The 21,008-nt window shown below is 31.7% G+C and overlaps 4 protein-coding genes across 5 annotated transcripts; 2 read left to right on the forward strand and 2 right to left on the reverse strand.

The window, feature by feature from the left end:
• Positions 1–82: 82 nt before the first annotated feature.
• Positions 83–7,999, reverse strand: LOC125049966. Its single transcript, XM_047649523.1, has 5 exons — positions 5,209–7,999; positions 4,863–5,038; positions 4,307–4,517; positions 3,651–3,794; positions 83–1,805 (listed from the first exon to the last, which is right to left on the reverse strand). Exons 1-5 carry the CDS (start codon positions 7,696–7,698, stop codon positions 1,647–1,649), a joined length of 3,180 nt encoding a protein of 1,059 aa, XP_047505479.1. The 5' UTR covers positions 7,699–7,999; the 3' UTR covers positions 83–1,646.
• LOC125049969 lies at positions 1,864–3,499 on the forward strand. The gene is made up of 3 exons (XM_047649527.1): positions 1,864–2,068; positions 2,336–2,515; positions 2,767–3,499. The coding sequence occupies exons 1-3, from the start codon at positions 1,976–1,978 to the stop codon at positions 3,199–3,201; spliced, it is 708 nt and encodes a 235-aa protein (XP_047505483.1). The 5' UTR covers positions 1,864–1,975; the 3' UTR covers positions 3,202–3,499.
• A 1,604-nt stretch (positions 8,000–9,603) lies between the features above and the next one.
• Positions 9,604–10,862, forward strand: LOC125049656 (leukocyte receptor cluster member 1 homolog). The gene is made up of 2 exons (XM_047649050.1): positions 9,604–9,780; positions 10,004–10,862. The coding sequence occupies exons 1-2, from the start codon at positions 9,758–9,760 to the stop codon at positions 10,839–10,841; spliced, it is 861 nt and encodes a 286-aa protein (XP_047505006.1). The 5' UTR covers positions 9,604–9,757; the 3' UTR covers positions 10,842–10,862.
• A 3,289-nt stretch (positions 10,863–14,151) lies between these two features.
• LOC125049681 (WASH complex subunit 5) lies at positions 14,152–21,001 on the reverse strand. 2 transcript variants are annotated; one of them, XM_047649091.1, is made up of 11 exons: positions 20,785–21,001; positions 20,458–20,560; positions 20,180–20,371; positions 19,897–20,108; positions 18,270–19,687; positions 17,723–17,982; positions 17,526–17,653; positions 16,656–17,057; positions 15,478–15,698; positions 14,456–14,606; positions 14,152–14,378 (listed from the first exon to the last, which is right to left on the reverse strand). In XM_047649091.1, exons 1-11 carry the CDS (start codon positions 20,904–20,906, stop codon positions 14,237–14,239), a joined length of 3,351 nt encoding a protein of 1,116 aa, XP_047505047.1. In that variant the 5' UTR covers positions 20,907–21,001; the 3' UTR covers positions 14,152–14,236. The 2 variants fall into 2 exon arrangements, with proteins under 2 accessions (XP_047505047.1, XP_047505048.1); XM_047649092.1 differs by lacking the exons at positions 20,458–20,560; positions 20,785–21,001 and having other exon boundaries at positions 19,897–20,007; positions 20,180–20,335.
• Between the last annotated feature and the right edge of the window lie 7 nt (positions 21,002–21,008).

Here is a 21,008-nt window from a genome sequence, read left to right on the forward strand (position 1 = left end):
GCGCATAGCGTAGAGTCGTTTTGTACAAATCGGTACAATAACGTTACAAAGGGAAAAAAGGGTGATAAGCAAAATAATACAATTAATTTAAGAAAGGCACTTTATTTTCTCCAAAAAACAGAAAATAAGTTATTGCTATGCTTAAACACAAATAAAACTAATATAATTACATCTAGGTATACCTACTTGTATTCGAAATTAATCTGATAAATTAATACCCCAATCAAGGTAGTCTTTACAGATAAGGGGCCCTAGACAAAAATCCGTCAATGTAGCTGGACGCTGACGCAAATTTTAAATTGTCGTTTCCACAGTTTTTATGCGACAGCGATTCAGACTACACAAACAGGTTTCAGGGCAAGGAATGAATTGCACCGAAAATACAAATGTAAATTACTTAATATTAAAAGATAGTATGTAAATTACGTCACTTATGACAATTTATCAATTTATATGTAAGTCAGTGCATAACTTTGGCTGAAATCATAAACTATTTTGCATCCTTTATATAAAGAAATAAACATCTAAAACAAATAGATAAACAATTTAATCTACAACATAACAATATAATCTATTTCTTAAATCTAAAACCCTTAATTTAACACTTTTTCAAAACATGCAACGTCTAAACCACGTTTAAATGTAAACAGCAGTCTTTTACCAAATAAAACACGAAAGTGATCTTGATCGTAAATCATTTTTCTTATATTCTTAGATTTCTTAATAATCATGGTTTGACGTTACCAAAAAAAAATGCCAAATTATCTTATTAAAATGTCCCTAACAATACTTAATTCTAATTTTGTATATTTAAAACACGTTTAACATTGAAAAACTATTTCGATATGATAAGGTGAATCCCATTCAAACCATTCACTCTATCCAATATATTTAACTCGTTAATAAAACTAGCCTTAAAGGACACCATTATATTACGTTCCATACATAACACATTATCCCTTCATGTGTATAAATTGATTTAGTATAGTGTATAAAAATATATTTACCGTTTCAAACAAAAATTATAGTTTCAACTACTATGAAAACGTCCACCAACATAAACTAACGTTAATAGCTAACGCAATTGGTCAAGTCAGAAGGCCTATATTATAGTGAATAATATAAGCTTAAAAAGGCCTAATTTATAGTGCTGTATTTATAATTGACCATGTTAAAATTCATCATTTTATACAAAGCAAATATAAATTCTCGCTGGATTCATCTTACAGCATACATTTAAGAAATGTTAAATTAATAGACAGTACTTTCTTTTATATAGTGTTATAAAAAGAAGTTTTAAAAAGAAAGAAAATAGCGAGATGTTACTAAAAGTATAGTTAAATGAAGAAATTGCAAAAACTTTAACCGTTCCATCTGGTGATGTATTGGACCTATACAACAATTGTCTTCCTCTTTAATATCCGAACAAAAACTGATATATATCGTATGGTGAAATAAGTAAGGCAGTCCATTTAAAGATCAATAAAAAATGACGTAAATCAAAATGTAAGGTTCCAACATAAAGATACTGAAGTACATCGCTCATAGCCATACAATAATCACACAATGGTCATTTAGATGGTAAGTTAAAATATTACCTTCAATTGTATCAGATGGAAACGGTTTAATAGTTATTGTCGTACAGTTTAAGCGGCGTCAAGAGCCGCTCTTAAAAGTGCCTGACCTTCCTCGGACGTCCAGTACGTGACAAGCAGATCCCGTTCAGACTCCAAGCTGCTCAAGAAAGACGACTCGGCTCCTCCAGACTTTTTCAAAGTAAGAAGACGCTTCTTTAGCAATGTGCCCTAAAAATGTTATTTGATTTATGTACGTACATACAGTTTTTATAGTATAAAGTTCTGTTATTCAACAAGTATTATCTTATCAATATGGGTTATGACCTAAATAGTTTTTATTAGTGTAGCATTAGTATGGAGAGAAACGTAATAAATCAAGTATTTAGATTTTATTAAATATGGATTCATTAGTAACATTTTTAATTGCTATTTTAATTTTGGATATTACTAGTAGCGAAGATAATGCAACTGTGCTGTACTACTATGGTTTAGTAAGTTTTTTATTTAAAATAGAAACATACAACATATTAAATACCAATACTAGATATAAATCCCTCAATTTTTTTGGTTTATTCAACGGATTTATCTGCATCCGGATCAAAATGTTTTTAATTTGAAGGCAAGGCACAACTACATACACAAATTATTAAAGAGACCGGCAAAAAACATTTTTTTCTCTTATGGGTCTTTAATCACAGAGCACTTATAGTACTATCAGTTATATATATTAAAATTGTACTCTAATATCTGAATAATAGGAGGAAAGTGAGCGTGGTTTGCCTCGATGTGGGCAAGGGCAAGCGTGCTCCGCATTAGTAGCACGTTACTGGCGTCCGCGTGCGCTACTACGGCTTTGTCGATGCACGCGACGTCAGCGCTGCGACACACCTGCACCCTCCGATAGACTTATTGAAATCAACAATCGTGCTTATTTACAGGTATATTTTTCATTATTATTTTAATTCTATAATCAATATGATAACATCAATACATTTAGAATTCGTTTATTTTGTCAGACTTATTAGACTATTAGTTTATAATCCAACTTAATCTTAAGTTAACGTATAAAGTATTTTTACTTTTATTTCCAAACAAAACTATTAATTTTTTTTAAAATTCAGTCATTTTAGAGGAATTTTAATCTCCCTTTTACATACGGCAAGTAAAACGCGTGCTAGGTTAATAATTGTTCTGCACTCCTGTCTCAACTTGGCCGGAGTGTAGCCCAATCGATACTCCACTTCACGTCGAGACATCTCACAAGATACTGAACCCAGACGAAATAGAGCAAATGCATCATCAGAACATACAACTCACGCCGCCTAAAATAACTCTTTCTTGCCGATGTCGGTATCCAAACTATTGGAAGATAAAAACTGAAGTAGACAATAATGCTACATATCATTGTTCATCTCTGCCCCTTTGCAAATCCGGCGACTTTTGCGGAAATGTCGATAATTATCTACTAACTCTATATCAATCTTGTTTGTGTCCCAAAAATCATATTTGCGTACATAATGGCGGTGTAACACACATACAAATAACTGAATTGCTATACCAAGGCCTTGGTTGGAAAGCTTTTTGTCAACCGATTAGTGATGATTATAGCTATGAGGACATTTAGGCAATCGTTTTGGTTTTATGATATTTTTTGTAAACTTTATGCAAAGGAATGTATGTATATAATGTACCTAAATTTCTTATTATCACAAGAATTACCAGTATTGAGGCATTCAAAGCATCATCATTACTGAACATCAAGATGCAAACCAAAGCCATTCTCGGCATAGTAATGCACCATGTTATTAATTCAAGATCCAGGACTAACTTTAGAAGGAACCATGAAACTAGGATCTGTGCGATAAGATAACCGTACTCGGATTTCAGGTTCTAAAATACGTTTTATTTTAACAGTAATCATCTAAATATGTCAAAATAAAATAATTGTTGTGAATAAATGATTGACGTCTAGCATAAGAATTATATTAGTTTGCATAACCACTGCGCTTTTCTTTCCTCAACCTCTAGCCACTAATCAAAAGTATGATAACAGAAAGATAAAAGTGTACTCACGTTTGGTGGTTCCAGGGCGATGTCCCTTACGATGTTCCTGACTTGTTCGTCAAACCTGTCTGGCCACAGAGTGCGACTAATAAGTCCGCCCTGCAGTGCCTCTGACGCTGATATACGACGACCAAGGACCACCAAATTACTCACCTTGAATCATGTTTTTAAAATTAGTCAAATATGTAAGGAATAAAGTATTAAATAAACCTAACAAGTGTAGTTGTAGTGTAGTATTCGAAATATTCAGTTAATTTTTATGAAGGTTTTAAAAATTAAAATAATACAAATAAAATTAAATATTCATTAAATTGCAAAAAGAAATAATTTCAAATAATATCATACATAGCTAGAAATTTGCGTCATTTGTCAAATTCACTTATTATATATAACTGAGAAGAGACAGGGTATTGTATGTTCTTAAGTGTTATGAATCCATTTACTTTCTAATTAGTTTGTTTCACACTGCTATAATTGAATGCTCGCAAGACGTTTTATACCCACATAAAAACAAATTTAAAATCATATATACTAACCTAACCCACCTGATAAATGAATCAGTTTGCTTCATGCACTAAACTTACAGCCTTAAATATAAACCTCAATCAGTCATAGAATGTTCTGACTCTTGAATAAGAGAGAAAAGTGGTTTATAAAGTACTGACCAGTGACTGCGGTAGGCCGCGATGTGGCGCAACAATAGCAGCTGCGCCAGGCAATGGGGGTGCGGCGGGTACGGCCAGCGCGAAAGTGGCGCATTCGGACGCTAAGGCCAAGTCACATAAAGACACTAGTGACACTGCCGGCCCAGAGCAAGCGCCCCATACGCCACAACAAAGGAGCTTGCTGTGTCCACTGGCAGCAGAAAACAGCGACCTAGGGAATAATGATTTCTTTAACAAACAGTGACTTGGGTTCTATAGATGTAATCCTTCATCTTGCATAGATACAAAATACTCGTGATGATTACTAACCTTCATTTTCTGTTTCATTAAATACATTATGTATTAAAAAAAATATATATATAAAATTACTTTATAAAATATATCTACAAATATATTTGATTTTCGCAATAACTTTTATACATATTTAAGACTTGTTAAGGCAAAGAGCTTGCAGACATGCATTGTCATTGAAACTGTTTAATAGTACACTCTATTTTACAAAAAAATTGATAAATTGGTCTTAACTGAATTAAAGGATGGCAAAATGTTTGCTTACCTTACAGATTCTGCAAGAGTGTATGCATATTTGTGCCTGATTTCACTATTTTCATCTAAAAGTATGCTCAAGTCTAGACTAGAGCAGAGAGTTCCACATTGTGAGGAGAGCAAAGTCACTGCAATATCTGGGTTTTCATCTATACATAACAATGCCTTTTTTATTTCATTGAAAACCTGAAATTTAAAAAAATATATTTATGAAGGATCATGAAATAACATTGGCCACAGATTAAAGTAACAAAGTTGTAAAGTAAATATTTTGTGAATGCTCATAGGTAAAATTATTACAGCAATATATTTTGTTGAGTTTATCTTAATGACTTAAGAAAACTATAAATATTAACCTCAATGCTATCCTTTAGTCCTGTTTTTTTCAGACAAATTTCTGCCAGATGTTGCTCTATTTTGACTGATACAAATTTAAACACATTAGAATTTTCTTTTTCACTCAAGTTGGTAACTTCAGGTTTTACTTTTTTCTGTTTAGTTGGTTTCTCCAATGTCGAACTCTCACGTTTCCTTTTATTTAGCGCAAGAGACAACTTTGTATTGAGTTTTTCTTTTAAAGAAAGACAGTCTTCTTTGTTAATTAGGTCACTTTTTTCTTCTATTAAAGTTAAGTTTGCATCAGATAAAAATGTTGATTCTTGAGACTGATCTTGTGACTCATTCATTTTTGTGTTATTCAGAGTTTGTGCCTCTAATTTTGTTTGTTTAGCATTTTGAGAGCCTTCCACATCACTCAGGCGACGGGGACTCATGCAACTACTTGAATATGAACTTGAGGAATGCCGACGATAAATAATTGAGTCATCGGCACTGTGAGTCTCAAAATCATCACTAGCTGAAGGAGATTTAACCGAATTACTTAGTGAAGTTCTATGTTTACCACCTGAAAGCTTTTTTGCTTCACCCTCTTCATATTTCAACTCCTTTTTTCTTTCTCTGAACTTCATTTCCTTTCCATCAGGAGTTGAGCTTTGTAATTTTTTTATAAATTCTGCTTTGGTTTTTACATTTTTTCTACCTTTAGAGGCTTCAGGAGTTAATTGGTAAATCATATTCACTGCACCCTCATCCATTAGCAACTTATCCACTTCAGTTAATCTTTTGTGTTGCTTGCTGTTTCTTGGACTAGGTTTTTTCCATTGAAGTTTTGATGATGGGCTTCTTGACTTCCTCTGTTGTAATATAGGAGTTTCAAGTTTACTCTTTTTTAGAGATGGTTGTTCTTTGCCAGAGAGAGGTTTTAAAGGTGTTTTGCTTTTAGTAAATGTGTCAGGGTTATCAGGATCATAAATAACCTTTTTCTTTATAACGCGTGACAATCTTCTTTTGCCAGAACAATCTTCAATATTCTTATGCTGCTGTTCTTCACTTACTAAACAATCAACAGGTGATTGACTAGTTTGCTCTACATTATTTTCAATGATTTCCACCACAGTTTCTTTCTCATTAACTAAGTCACCCTTTTCAGTCTTTGGGGCTATACTGTTAGTTTCAGTTTGTTCATCATCATCCCAATCCATAACTAATTCATTGACAATATTTTTATCCTTTTCTGGAAGAGATTCAACTGTCACTTCATTTTTGGGTTCTTCTTTCAATACAGAAACATCTTCGATTAACTTTTCTTTTTCCTTATTTTTTGTTGCACTTCGTTTTGGCAGAACAACCAGTTCACTTTTTGTATCTTTTAGATCTTTTTCCTTACTTTTTGGTGTATTACGTTTTATCACAGCATCTACCTCAGGTTTAATACCATCCTCTTTGTTTTCAATATTTTCTTTGACAGGTTTGTTTAACTGTTTTATGTATATTTGTTGTTCATTTCTTGGTGTTCTCCGTTTCCTAATTTTTTTGAGCATTGTAATTTGCTTTAATGCTTGTTGAACTTCCTGGTCTGAACTCATTATTTCAGTGTTTTCTTTCACAATTTCTTCAGTTTGCAGATTGGGTTCATCTTTACCTTCTAATATATCTAACAATTCTTCCTTATTAAATACTTCTACTTTGGCAGTAGAATTATTATTTTCTGAAGTATCATTGACATCAGAAGATTGAAGAACTTCACTTAACTCAATATTCTCTTCCAATTCACTTAAAATATTATTATGCCTTTCAGAAACAGTTTCATTGCAACATATTTCTGTTTGAAAAACATTTTCATTCACATCATTATCATTCTTTTCTATTAATACCTCAGTTTCAAAATGAACACCTTCATTAATTAATGTTGAATATTCTACATTACACAATTCTGTGTTGGAACTTAAACCTAAAGATCCACTATTCACCTTGTCCTCATGGTCTACTACCTCACCCACTGATGAGAGTACTTCATTTTCAACATTTTTACAATCCAAAGATTGTACAGTAGTTTCAGTAGTAACACGAGGTTGTTCAATATTACTATCAATGTCTTTACTTGAAACCTCATTTATAATTTCAACAGTATAAATGACTGGTTTTTCTTTAGACTGTTCACCAAAAACTGCAAGGCCCATAGATTCTTCTGAACCGGAATTGTCAATTATTTTGGAAGAATCGGTAATTCCAATATTACCTTTACTTGCAGGTTCAGAGTCGTTATCTCCAGATTCAGGAATTTCTTCTTCCGATTTCTCAAGAACTACATCTTTCGGCTCAGTGTCTAAAATATTGTTTTCTTCTACTGATTCGACTATAATTTCTACACTTGAAGTAGAGTCAACTCCATTGGACTTGTGACATACATTCGAATCAGCGATGTCGGTCGGCTTTACTTCGTGGAATTGCGTTTTGACATCATCTATAGTAGAGCTAATTACTAGATGTTCGTCAACAGTTTCCATGATCCCGTTTAAGTAATAAGTAAATAAAGTAATATAGTTTATATATTTTATAACCTGGTGTTGATAAATAAATCAAATAAACATAAATTCACTCAACATCTTTCCAAAGCTCAAGCGACAGTAGAACTAAATATTAGAAATATTTGGAAATCGGATCGCTAAAGGCACAAATGTCTGCTACTTTCTTTCATTCATAGCAATTTACGAATCTTAATAATTCCAAAATCTAAATTTTACTCTAGAATCAAGACGTAGTCACTATAGACAGACAAAGCCTTAATTTATACCACAGCTTACACTCTTACACAGTTTACTTTACAAGAGCAGATAACACAATATATGTGTTAAAAACTTTTTAGAATAACTTAACGAATATTTTTAGATTGGAAGAAATAAAAATATATCGTAGAGGAGTAAGTTAGAAGTTTTTAAGTACACATTTTTTTTATCGGGAAGACTGGAAGAGGTAGTAGTTGATGCTTTTACGCACCAATGGATTGGGGTGGTGTTGAGCCTTGTCGCAAGTGTTGCCAGATGGTCTTGACGATGTACACCTAGACTAATTTGATATGCCCCCAGAAATCCCCTAGGATGCCGTCATCAGTTTCATTCAGTTATTACTGAATTATCATGTTATTTTAGAATTTGTATTTAATTAAAATCACATCGTTCTTTGACAGCTCAAACGAATATACAATTTGTAAGGGTAACCACACGGAACTTATTTAAAAAAAAAAATTACATTCTTACGATGTGTTCATACTTCAATTTGTTCCAAAATCGTGATAAAACTGTATTTGGCGTGTTTTTAACATTTCCCTTATAAAACCCCCAAATATTCTTTCCCCCTATTCTGCCCCTCACTCGGTTGAGAAACCCCTAAATCTACTGGGTAATCGTCTGATCTGGCAACACTGCCTGTTGGTAGGGAGGCCGGAGGAAGAATGTTTCTATGAATGTATATTATTATAGTTTCTAATTCATTGTGTATAGTGCTTTTCATGAAAGAAGTCCCGCGGTGATTTTTGGAACTAAATTTGACAGGTCGGCAATGTTGTCATTCGTTGATGTTATCAAGTTCGTTTGTTGTGGTAGATTTTTGTGAATTTTTAACTAGCTTAGTGCATTTTAAAGATTGATTACTATGCCAAAAGTTGTAAAAAGTTCGGCTCGAGAAATGATATTAAAGGTGAAAGAGTTCTGTGAAGCGGAACATAAGAATCAAGGTGTTTTAATACCACTAAACAATGTTCGGAAGAGAGTTGCCGCCATAACAGGTACTTTTTAGAGTTGCCATTTAATAATTTTTTGCTGTATTGATGGGACTTTTATGATATAAATTCGTTTTTGCGACAAAATTGAATAAATACATAACGTGATGAAACTAGGTAACTGAAATTAAAACATATATTACAAATGACATAAGCATTATAAACTTAAAGTTACTATTATTTTTAATTGTTCATAATTTAATTGCAGGTGTGTCAGAGAAAACTGTAACAAAAATTACAAACGAAGGTATAATAGCGGCGTGTACTTCGAAAAAAATTGTGACCCAAAAATTATGCAATAAAACTGAATAAAAAATTGTATTGCTTTTCTTTACCCTATTTTCTCATCTCTTCCCTGTAAGTAGTTGGAACACCGCTAATATAAGTAAATAAAAATATACTTTTTACATAACAGAAATATTGTTTCATCGAAGTATGCAGCAAATAATATTATATTTTGATAAATTACATCTGCTAAATGTAAATAAAATTGGTAAATTTTTTACTCATAAATGGCAACATTTCATTATGCGATTGCAGCGCCGCGTCTGGGGGACTTCTTTCATGAAAAGGACTATACATCTGTGTACATCTGTCATCTACTTGGTCTGCAAATATACGAATGTTATAATATATACTCTTCGGTTAATACATAAGTCACGTAGAGGTACCTTTACTAGATCTGTGAATTGTGATATAGTCTTTGATCTTTCTAGTTTGTGAAGTGAATTTATTAATTTAATATAAAAGCTGTTTTGAATTTCTATTTATAATTTAACATAAACATTATGAATATTCTCCCAAAAAAAAGGTAATTATTTGTTATTTATAGTATATAGTAATCTTATAAATAATTAAACTTATAAACATAAACTAATAATAATAAAATAATATACATTGAAATAAATAACGAAACTTAACATAAACTAAAATATATCATTAAAAGATTATATTATATTAAGTATTTGATAAGTGGTTATTATATTAGGTTAAAATAGTTTATCTACGTACCATTTATTTTAAATATATTATAGGTGGCATGTACGGACTAAAGAAAATATTGCACGAGTAAGAAAAGATGAAGCAGAAGCAGCCGAAAAAGAAAGACAAGAGAAAGCAAGGATAGAACAGGCAGATAAAGAACTACGATTAAGTATTCTTAAGCAAAAAAGTAAAAAAAACCTAGAATCATTGAATATACAAACAAGCTATAATAACTTTAAAGATGTTAAAGAAGATCTAGAGCATATAAATTTATTTGACAATATTGAACATTCCAATAATAAAACAAATAAAGATCATGATAGGGAAGTAAAAGAGAAAAAAGAAGAATATGAAAAACAAATTGGCTACTTGACCTATCTCGGACAAGACACAAATGAAGCTTTAGGCAAAAAAAATTGGTATGACATAGCACCAGGATCATCTCGATTCTCTAGACCAGAATATGTTAAAGACACATATGATAAACTCGTTCTTAAAGATGAAGATGGTAATCGAAAGAAAATAGATGTTGATATGAAAAATGGTGAGATAGGATGGAAATCCAAACAGAAACATGATCCTTTCAACTCATTTAAACATCTAAGATCGAAAACAGACAAAGAACCAAAAGATATATCTGCAAAAAATTTGGACAACACCACAAAAAACAAAACTAAACATAAGCTTAAACCTGAAAAAGAATCCAATCTTCAAAGGCTTAGAGAAGCAAGACTCAAACGTGAACAACAAGAGAAATATAAAGCTGAATTATTTTTATCAAAACTATCTGGTGTACACAGCAATGAGAAGAAAGATAAAATTCCTAAAGTAATACCTAAGTATAATTCACAATTTAACCCAGAGATAGCTAGACAAAATTATAAATAGTTTGACTGAGTGAAAATTCAACAATATTGTTTTTATTGTTTATTGTTTTCCTTTATATCTTTTAATTTTTTTAATATACATATAATAGTATCAATCGCTTATATTGGGAATAAATAAGGTGCAACTGCATTTCTCTGTGAATACAAAAGAAACAACATTTAAAGCCTATATTCTAGGTTTTATAAAGTAAAATAATATAATGAAAAAATTAAAATATCTTACATAATATATTATGACAAGTGACATAAATTAAACATCGTCAATCAGATGGCAAAGACAACATTACAAAAGATTTTATATAAAATACAATATAGACAAGAGTTTGTATAGGAAAATATATTATGTTTTCCTTACATACATATAATATTTTTATGAATTAAAAATCAAAAACCTGGTTGTTCACATTGATTTTAACTAATTATTTTAGAATGAATATTAAATCTGTTTTCAAGAGGTGAAAAGCTTATTTCTTTATAAAAGGGTATATGAGACAGTCTACAGATTCTAGAAAGTTATTTATTAAAAAAAGGCCTTATGGAACTTAAACCCATTGACAACTTTATACCAGGTCTAAAAGAAAACCAAATTTTAAAAAAAAGAGTTTTTTAGTGACAGCATAATTATTGAGATAGCTATAAAGTACTTTCAAAAACTATAATAATATTAATTAAGCCCCATTTATTCCTTGAAACAATACTATTTACATAATATGTATCACACACCTACTGTTATACAAAAGCTAGTTGGTTTGCTAGCTGTTCAATGTGTACCTAATGTCTATATATTTTGTATTAATATACAATTTATATAATTATAAAGGTAGGTGTAGTAGTAGTGTGTTAGTAGTGTTATTTCAAGGATTAAATCGTCATGATCGTAGAACAATGTCGGATTTGAAAAAATCTAAAATACACTTTTAAAAAAATTCCATGTGTTTTAAATTTCAAATAAATCAGTCGGATAAGTGACGGATTTGATAGAAACGTGATGTTTCTAGAAAACTGTGTAATTTAATGTTATTATTTTTATTTTGTTTCAAAACAAACCCTTTTGTTTGTTTGTATACCAATTTTCATAATAACAGAATATGAATTAAAATAGTTATGACAAAAACTAACATGATTATATTATTTTGAAATGGCTGCCCTGTAAAGTTTACTATTTGTCAGATCCGTCACTATTCTACGACTATGACTAAATGAACCTTATTTATTATTTAAAAAAAAGTTATAATGATTGTATCTTATTTCATTCTATATCTCATCTTTTGCCTTATTCATTAATAGTTATAGCATGTGTACAGCCTGCTAGCCAGTCCACTGTGACAATGAGGAGTATTTGTATATAGTACGGGAGTCGGGAGGTAGCAACGTTTGAAAAAAAAAGAATTTTAGGTCAGCTGATTTTGTGATATGTCTTCCTTCTTGCACTTCCGGTTAGAGTCTGGGCAATCTGGCTGGCGGTAGCGGTTGCGTTCATTAGTGCGCATCCTATCTGTCCAGGTAATAATCCTGGATTTTAAAAGCATTTAAAGAAGCGTAATTTTTAATTTTTCCTTTTTAAATACGTCTACCTGACATACTTTTTTTATTGCCAGACATTTTTCACGTTGCTAACTATGTGCCAGACGCGATTTTAAGTTTTATTTTTATAAAAAATTCAAAGTATTTTAGAATGTCTGTAATTTTAATATTATGTTATTTAAATATAAGAAAAACTGAAAATGAATTTGCCAGACATTAATTCGATTGTTAAGTCTTGAATTAAAATGATAAAGTATTGCAGTATGATGAAGCTTTGCAATTTAAGAAGCGTAATTTTTAATTTTTCCTTTTTAAATACGTCTACCTGACATACTTTTTTTATTGCCAGACATTTTTCACGTTGCTAACTATGTGCCAGACGCGATTTTAAGTTTTTTTTTATAAAAATTTCAAAGCATTTTAGAATGTCTGTAATTTTAATATTATGTTATTTAAATTTAAGAAAAACTGAAAATGAATTTGCCAGACATTAATTCGATTGTTAAGCCTTGAATTAAAATGTAAGTCATGAAAAGTATTGCAGTATAATGCTTGTAGTACGAGCATAAAAAGGAATATAAAATTAGATTAAAATTAATAATCAACACTTTATTGAAATTGTCCTAATTACTAAATGTAATTTATGAATAATTAATATAAAGTTTTCAAGTTGTTTTAGCCTATAGTGACGTCACAAAAAAGGAAATTCAATTCATTTTCAGTTTTTTTTTTTTTATGTATCTAAATTTTATTTACACAAATACAGTATTTACAATTTTCTTAACCTATAAAGTAATAATAAAAATAATTAAAAATAAATAAAATTAAAATTAAAACAAATTTAAAAAGTTTGGTCCCTGTAGCAGTGTACCTTTAACGCTGGCAGCATTTCCTCGCTGTATTGCAAGACTTATTTTTTGAGCCAGGAAAGTGCCAGCTCTGCGGTCACCGGTACTATCTACCAGGCGCCAACTTAAATCTTTAATTAGCGCCTGTGCACTAGTTATATTTAAATAACATAATATTAAAATTACAGACATTCTAAAATGCTTTGAAATTTTTATAAAAAAAAAACTTAAAATCGCGTCTGGCACATAGCAATGTGAAAAATGTCTGACAATAAAAAAAGTATGTCAGGTAGACTTATTTAAAAAGGAAAAATTAAAAATTACGCTTCTTAAAATGCAATGCTTCATCATACTGCAATACTTTTTCATTTTAATTAAAGACTTAACAATCGAATTAATGTCTGACAAATTCATTTTCAGTTTTTCTTATATTTAAATAACATAATATTAAAATTACAGACATTCTAAAATGCTTTGAAATTTTTATAAAAAAAAAACATAAAATCGCGTCTGGTTAGCAACGTGAAAAATGTCTGGCAATAAAAAAAGTATGTCAGGTAGACGTATTTAAAAAGGAAAAATTAAAAATTACGCTTCTTAAAATGCTTTTAAAATCCAGGATTATTACCTGGACAGATAGGATGCGCACTAATGAACGCAACCGCTACCGCCAGCCAGATTGCCCAGACTCTAACCGGAAGTGCAAGAAGGAAGACATATCACAAAATCAGCTGACCTGAAATTCTTTCTCGAAAACGTTGCTACCTCCCGTACTAATAGTTTATATAGTGTATGTTTTAGCACACTGCACTAGATAACTTAATATATGAGAAAACTTAGGTACTATAACTATTAACTATAAGAGAACTAAGAACCAAGCCTACGGATCCCTAGGTCCTACAGATGTACCTTAAAACTTAAGTAGTAAATATAAATAAATATGGTATGTCTCCACCAAGACTGGAGATTATATGTGATATATTATATTTCATATAAAATATTACTCATATAAGAACAATAACAATTATTTATGCCCTGAATAATTCATGAAACCTAGGGGCAGATCGTCTTCTAACTTTGCAAAAGGATATCCAACAGCTTCACATAAGATTTGTAAAAGTCTTGTTAACATTAAACCATCAATCGTAGACTCTGCTGACTTAATCCTAAAATAAAGATGAAATAGTAATTATTGTTCTCTACAAAAATCTGTATTACAGTTTAAGCTAATGTATGAACTTACTTGTTGAGGGTCAACACTTTTACATATTTACACAAAAAGTTGACAAAGACATCCACATTTTCTAATTTGGATTGCCTTAGCAGAGTGTATGTACCAATCACCAATGGATATCCATCTATATTATCTCCATGTTTTTTAGTTATTAAATCGCCTAAAATTTTCAAATATTTTAATTAATTGTATTGTAGGATGCCTTGTCCTGACACATGTCGCCATATTTTTGAGTCAAAGGTATGGTTTCTCACAATGTGTCCTTCACGGTACAAGGCACAATAGTGTTAATTGCACACATTTAAAAAAAACATTCTTATTAGTGGTAACCGCAACATACAGAAAATTGTTGATTTTTGAACTGAAAACTTCCTTAGCGGCGTTGTACACTTTTTTGGAATGGGTAAAAAATTTTAAACTCGCGTCAGGACATATTCGTTATTTGTTTTTTTTTAAAGGATTATGAACCTTCGTGCTATATAGTTACGGTTTTAATTCATTTGTCTCTTTCCTCAGATACACATTGATGCATGTGGAATTGGACCTTAAGTCAATACATCAAGTTTTAATTTTGCGAAACGTCTAAAGCTTTATTATTAACGATTTGGTCAGACTGACGACGGATGGAGAGTAGACAGCTGGCGCGGCGTATTTAATGTAAATTGTAATATAAATTGTCATGTTTGTGTACGCAGTACGATAGCGCAATAAATAAATATTGTATTCTACCACATAAATTATAGTACTTTTATACTGATAATTAAAGCAATTCGTGCAAAATTATCCCCTAACCAGTCCAAAATATCAAAAATGCACAACGTTAATATTCAAGTTTTCACTTCTGCCGGCACTCCCGGAGTGCAACCCGTCGTTTTTTTTGTGTACCTATAACCTAACAAAATTGAAAATAAACAAGCTTATTCTTTCTAATAGATATTTAGGAATAGGACCTTCATAAAAAAGGTTCCTATACAGAATGTGAATTAAATATATCTGATGTCTCTGTTATACATTATCTGGATGGACCTTACCTGTGGTAGCACATAAATGGAGTCTAGGTAGTTGTGCTATTACAATTATAGCCAACATCTGTCCCAAATCTATGTTGTTAAATTCTGGTGGGCTTTTTAAATATGCCTTCTCGTAAGGATCTGTAAGTCCACACCTTACTAAATATTCTTCCAACTCCTGAATGAGTGAATTACAATTCACTTGAGGATTTTGAGACGTTTTAATTTCGTGTATCAAGCATCTATAAAAATATTTATATTCATTTTAAAGTTATCTAATATATAAAATTCTCGTGTCGCGGTGTTTGTGGTTAAACTCCTCCGAAACGGCTCGACCGATTCTCATGAAATTTTGTGTGCATATTGGGTATGTCTGAGAATCGGACAACATCTATTTTTCATCCCCCTAAATGTAAAGGGTAGTCCAGTCCACCCCTAAATATTTTTTATTTTATCTATCTTTTTCTGTTTTTATCAAATTCGGCCCCACATGGAGTACTGCTCTCACCTCTGGGCGGGGGCTCCCCAGTACCAGCTCCTTCCACTTGACCGTATTCAACGCAGAGCGGTTCGAATCGTCGACGACCAATCCCTTTCCGAGCGGCTTGATCCTTTGGCGTTGCGTAGAGATGTGGGGTCTCTCTGCATCTTCTACCGCATTTACCATGGAGAGTGTTCAGAGGAGTTGTTCGGATTAATACCTGCAGCTGAGTTTCGTCATCGGACGTCGAGGCAGAGTACGAAATTCCACCCGTATCACCTCGACGTCCGCCGTTCCACAACTGAGCGTTTTTCAAGGCAGTTTTTGCCGCGCACCACCACTTTGTGGAACCAGCTGCCCATTGAGGTATTTCCGAACCATTTCGACTTAGGGTCCTTCAAGAAAAGAGCGTACCGATTCCTGAAAGGCCGGCAACGCACTCGCGAGCCCTCTGGCATTGAGAGTGTCCATGGGCGGCGGTATCACTTAACATCAGGTGAGCCTCCTGCCCGTTTGCCCCCTGTTTTATAAAAAAAAAAAAAAAAAAAAAAAAATTATTTTTTTATGATACAGCATTAAAAAATACATACAACCCCTTACTTTCATCCCTCTGCGATGAACCCCTATTTTTTTATTACATATAAATGATATACATGGCAAAACGACGTTTGCCCGGTCAGCTAGTATACAAATAAAATTAATAAGCTTAAAAACATACTCATTCATTGTCCTAAGTGAAGCTTCTAAATGAGCTGAATCAAATTTACAAGTTGTATTCAACTGGTAAGCGATGTGTTTTCTTAGCAATTGCAGTGCTCCTACTGCAAGTAATACATCAGCTAGTTGTTGTATATGTTTTTGATTTTTCATAATAGTTTGCTCTATTTCCTTCAGATCTATATTTTTATCATTAATTATAATTTTATCTTGACTTGTTCGGAGTATTTGTTGAATATGTTGAAGTTGATTTTTTATCATGTAACCATATAAAGTATCCAAACCGTGTAGACCAACTACTCCTATCGCGTCATTTAGTTTCGAAAATGTTTTATTGTTAACAACCTCAGTATTGGTCTTGACGTCAAACCATGCTGCACATATATTTATATATGTACACATTCTGTAAAATAATAAAGTACACCTTATTAGAGTCACTAAGTTTTTTATTGGCTTTTCTGGGTTCACGTTTGAAGCTGATTGTTATGGAAAATTAATTACTGAAAGTGCTGTGTAAAACAATACATTTAACAAAATTTGCTTTAAGTTTTTGAAAACATTAAAAAAACAAGGGTCATACACATTTATTTTATGAACCAATCGTACTAGGTCTAAAAATCAGGTCGTTTTTTACAAAAAACATTATTGTGACCAAACGGATAATTGAAATTTTGAAAATCGTTTAATATCGCTGTGCTCTTGTACGTTATCATATCATTAATGTGAATACCTATGAAACACATTGTATAGAGTCGGTCATACATTTAGTTCCTACATAGCACCTCGTAAAAGTTTTGGTTTGAAAGGTAAAATTTTCTATCATTAGCAATGTATATAGACATGGTTTATAGATAATTTTTACATGACAGACCTGGCATCAGTTTGTTGTACAATCTGCTTAGCAAGACTCCCCATAAATCCCGCTGATGGGCCATACAGTGCCACTCCCTTTCGAGCACTTATCTCTTTTGTGACATTCTCATTGATAAGAGTGGAAACCTACAAAAAAAATTCATTATTAGAGTATTTAACAATTTAAAACCTTTTAAATTTTAGAAGATTAAAGACCTGTTTTTGCCATATCCGTAAACCATGCATATTTATGTAATCCTGGATGTATTCCAAAGACCTTTTGTAACCTTCCATACTCTCTGCCAGTTTTTGAAGCCTTGAGACTAAATTATTAGGTTTTTTAAGTTGTGGTTCGAGATATTCAACAAACTTGCTTCTAACATGCCTGTCTAACTCTCGTAGTAGACCATCTTCTAGTAATTCTGCAGGGTCTACTCGAATCACCCCTACCAACGTTGATCTCATATCCAAAATACCTGATTAAGAAACAATTAACAAACATGATCAATTATATTATTATAAAGGCCCATTTAGATGGAGAAAGTTTCTCATCTCGAATGTACGATTATCGAAAGAATATAAAAAAATCGCCTAGCGATAAATCCCTGGCGATTCTCGTATGACATAATCGTAGGCGAGAATTTAGTTCTGAATGAATGTAAACATTTTGATACGATAATGCTATGGCGATTATGGCTGGTGATAGAAGCGTACGATTTCCATCTAAATGGGCCTTAAGGAAACACAGAAAATGTGTACCAACCACTTGTAAAAGTTGAGGCAGAATGAGTCAGTCTAGCTACTTCCATTCTATGATCAAGCTGTGCATAATCCTTTAATTTATCCTTATCAATTCTGGTGGGCACTTCCTTAATTGACCATGTTTGCAACTCAATTATTTTTTCAACTAAACTGAAAACCATTTCTGGGATAATCTGTAAAACCTTTTGAATGTATTTGATCAGTTCATTGCTGTAATATTGAGAGACAGAGACCAAATCTTCACTCTCTGCTTGGTTAATTCGTAGAAGAGGAATCTCCATAGCACTAGCTAATTTTAAAAACAATGCTCTCAATCGACTGGTTACTGCTGGATTTTCTTTAATACGACCTTGCATATGTTTCGTATATAGATCGATAGTACACCAAGCATAGCTAAAATCTGCTACTGTCTCTAAAGTGACTAAAGAATCTTCTTTTAATACTGCAATTCTTAGAATATTTTTTAGGGCATCTTTAGTTTCATTTAGTAGCTGAACTACTGTAGCAGTAGTCTTTATACCATGAAATTCCTCCACTTCATTTAAGGCTTGAATTAATTTGGTTACCTTTTTAATGGATTTTGGAGTTATGTTGTCACTTATTGATGAAAGTTGTTTAGCAATATTATCAAACCATATCTTTAATTGTTCATTTTCAGCAACTTTAGTATATGATTTGTTGCCAGTAAAAAGTTCTGATAAGTTATTCAATGATTCTAGTGCAATATTTTTGTTTATGTTCCAGCTTTCATTTCTTGTGTCGAGTAACTTCTTTAAGAACTCTCTTACTTTTAACTCTAATTCTGCAGTACTAATAAGCAATTCTAACAATTGCGAAGGGTCATAATTTGTTTCTTTTATGACTAATTCTCGCATTTGTTTACTCTTTCTATTGTTATCAAAAAATATAACATCTGTGGTATGTAACAAGAGAAGACGTAAAACATGATTAGAATTAAGTATTACATTTAAAATTTTGCTTGTGTTGTCGAGGACAAATTCATCAGTTAATGTTCCCTCTTTAAGAAGTTGTTGAGTTTTAGTTATGAGCAAAGGCACAGAACTACCTCTCTTTGAAAATAATTCTTTAATGGTTTTATTATTGCAAGTATTGCTGAGACTAGATTTAGCAGCCTTAAAATTATCCCAGTAGTCAAAAACATTTATTGTCACTCCCATATAGATCGGGACAATCCAATTGCTTGGGAAAAACTTGTCGACAATTTCTCTCATTTTTGTTGTATCCGCATGCAGGTAGTGTGGGGCAAAAAATAAACAAACTACCAACATGGATGCCTGAGGGGCAAGTGCAGATGCCTGGTGTTCAGGAATAGTGTAAACTGCAAGCTGGTTATAAATATCCTCTGACCTCAACTTCCCCACAACTTTCTCAATAAAGTCTGGATGGACAGGTACTCGACTAGAAAAAGGCAAATTGTTGACATTTTTTAAGAATAATGTAACAATTATTATTACATTTTCATATAAAATTAATCTTGTTATGAGATAGATTAGTAAGATTACACAAAAGCCAAACAATGTTTATAGACCAACCATTATTGGAAATTTATAAGATATTCCTTCCTTTTTGAGGCCTACAGTAATTAACATTATCAATTGCACAAGTACCTGAAATACTCCACAGGATAATCAGAGGGCCTCCTCCCATGTAATTGATTATAGCCTGTATCTCTCAATAGCTTGCAAACATCATCTACATTAGACTGGGATTGATTAGTACTATAACGATAAAATGCTACTAATAATCTCTCTCTCACCGAACCAGGAATGTATAAATCACATAATAACAACATTGCGCCATAAAGGTACAAAGATTCACACTGGAAAAAATTAATTTAATTTTTTTTTAAATATATAATAAATGATGCAACAAAGTTAATATAATGCTCACCAATAGTTGCTTTCCTTCAACATCTCTCAAAATAGTATCCATTGATTGCTGAATAAAAGCACTATCACATAACTGTTCCACAAAAGTATTCAAATCCATGATAAATGTATAAATGTTTTCAAATAATAAGTAAAATCTTGTAATAAGTTCAAGGTATTGTTCTTTTAAGTCTTCATCTAAATCTTGCAATTTCTGGAAGGTATGGCAAAGATTATTATTTTATAAGTTCTAAATAAGTTCACTTTTTTTAATTGTTGCTAAATGTCTTAAATTCTTACAAGATTCGAGGAAATTTTCACTTCTAATGTGTCAGATAGTTTGAAATAACTAAAATCCATAATAACATCTTGATATCTCTGCTGAATTTCTTTAGTTTCCAACCTGTTAACAAACAACATTAAAAAACATATGGATTACAAGCATTTAAAAATTATACCATACTCGTAATGCCAAAAATATGTATTAAGTACTTATATTTCATTTATATCAATAAATATGTGTCTTTACTACTATTTATATAGTAAATATATAATAGAACACATGTCTCTCAAACATAGAATCGGAGTAGGCAAAACATAAAATAAATAAATTATAATTTAACATACATATACATCATCGGAATATGATCTTTAAGTCTTAATATCTCTGCCAAAATAGCATTGCCATGAGCTACTATTCTTAATAGATTTTGGGCACAAAGATTATCCTCCGCCAAGAAGACCCTCATTTTAATAATTGTCCAAAAACTTGAGAATCTTTAAATGTTTAAATTATGAAGACTACCAACAACAAGCAAAGGGAAAACATGTAATTACATTTTACAATTTGT

The sequence above is a fragment of the Pieris napi genome, chromosome 5 (assembly GCF_905475465.1).
Source record: "Pieris napi chromosome 5, ilPieNapi1.2, whole genome shotgun sequence".
Taxonomy (NCBI): domain Eukaryota; kingdom Metazoa; phylum Arthropoda; class Insecta; order Lepidoptera; family Pieridae; genus Pieris; species Pieris napi.

What these genes read in the sequence shown, in the direction of transcription:
- LOC125049656 (XM_047649050.1), top strand. Translation starts at nt 9,758, where the DNA reads ATGAATATTCTCCCAAAAAAAAG. An exon ending in AATATTCTCCCAAAAAAAAG is followed by an intron (nt 9,781 to 10,003) that starts GTAATTATTTGT and finishes AATATATTATAG; the next exon opens with GTGGCATGTACGGACTAAAG.
- LOC125049969 (XM_047649527.1), top strand. Translation starts at nt 1,976, where the DNA reads ATGGATTCATTAGTAACATTTTTAATTGCTATTTTAATTTTGGATATT. An exon ending in TGCTGTACTACTATGGTTTA is followed by an intron (nt 2,069 to 2,335) that starts GTAAGTTTTTTA and finishes TCTGAATAATAG; the next exon opens with GAGGAAAGTGAGCGTGGTTT. An exon ending in ACAATCGTGCTTATTTACAG is followed by an intron (nt 2,516 to 2,766) that starts GTATATTTTTCA and finishes GGTTAATAATTG; the next exon opens with TTCTGCACTCCTGTCTCAAC.
- LOC125049966 (XM_047649523.1), bottom strand. Translation starts at nt 7,698, where the DNA reads ATGGAAACTGTTGACGAACATCTAGTAATTAGCTCTACTATAGATGAT. An exon ending in GACTAAAGGATAGCATTGAG is followed by an intron (nt 5,039 to 5,208) that starts GTTAATATTTAT and finishes TTTAAATTTCAG; the next exon opens with GTTTTCAATGAAATAAAAAA. An exon ending in GCGGCCTACCGCAGTCACTG is followed by an intron (nt 3,795 to 4,306) that starts GTCAGTACTTTA and finishes ACATGATTCAAG; the next exon opens with GTGAGTAATTTGGTGGTCCT.
- LOC125049681 (XM_047649091.1), bottom strand. Translation starts at nt 20,906, where the DNA reads ATGAGGGTCTTCTTGGCGGAGGATAATCTTTGTGCCCAAAATCTATTA. An exon ending in TGAAAATTTCCTCGAATCTT is followed by an intron (nt 20,372 to 20,457) that starts GTAAGAATTTAA and finishes CATACCTTCCAG; the next exon opens with AAATTGCAAGATTTAGATGA. An exon ending in CCATTTATGTGCTACCACAG is followed by an intron (nt 14,607 to 15,477) that starts GTAAGGTCCATC and finishes TGAAAATTTTAG; the next exon opens with GCGATTTAATAACTAAAAAA.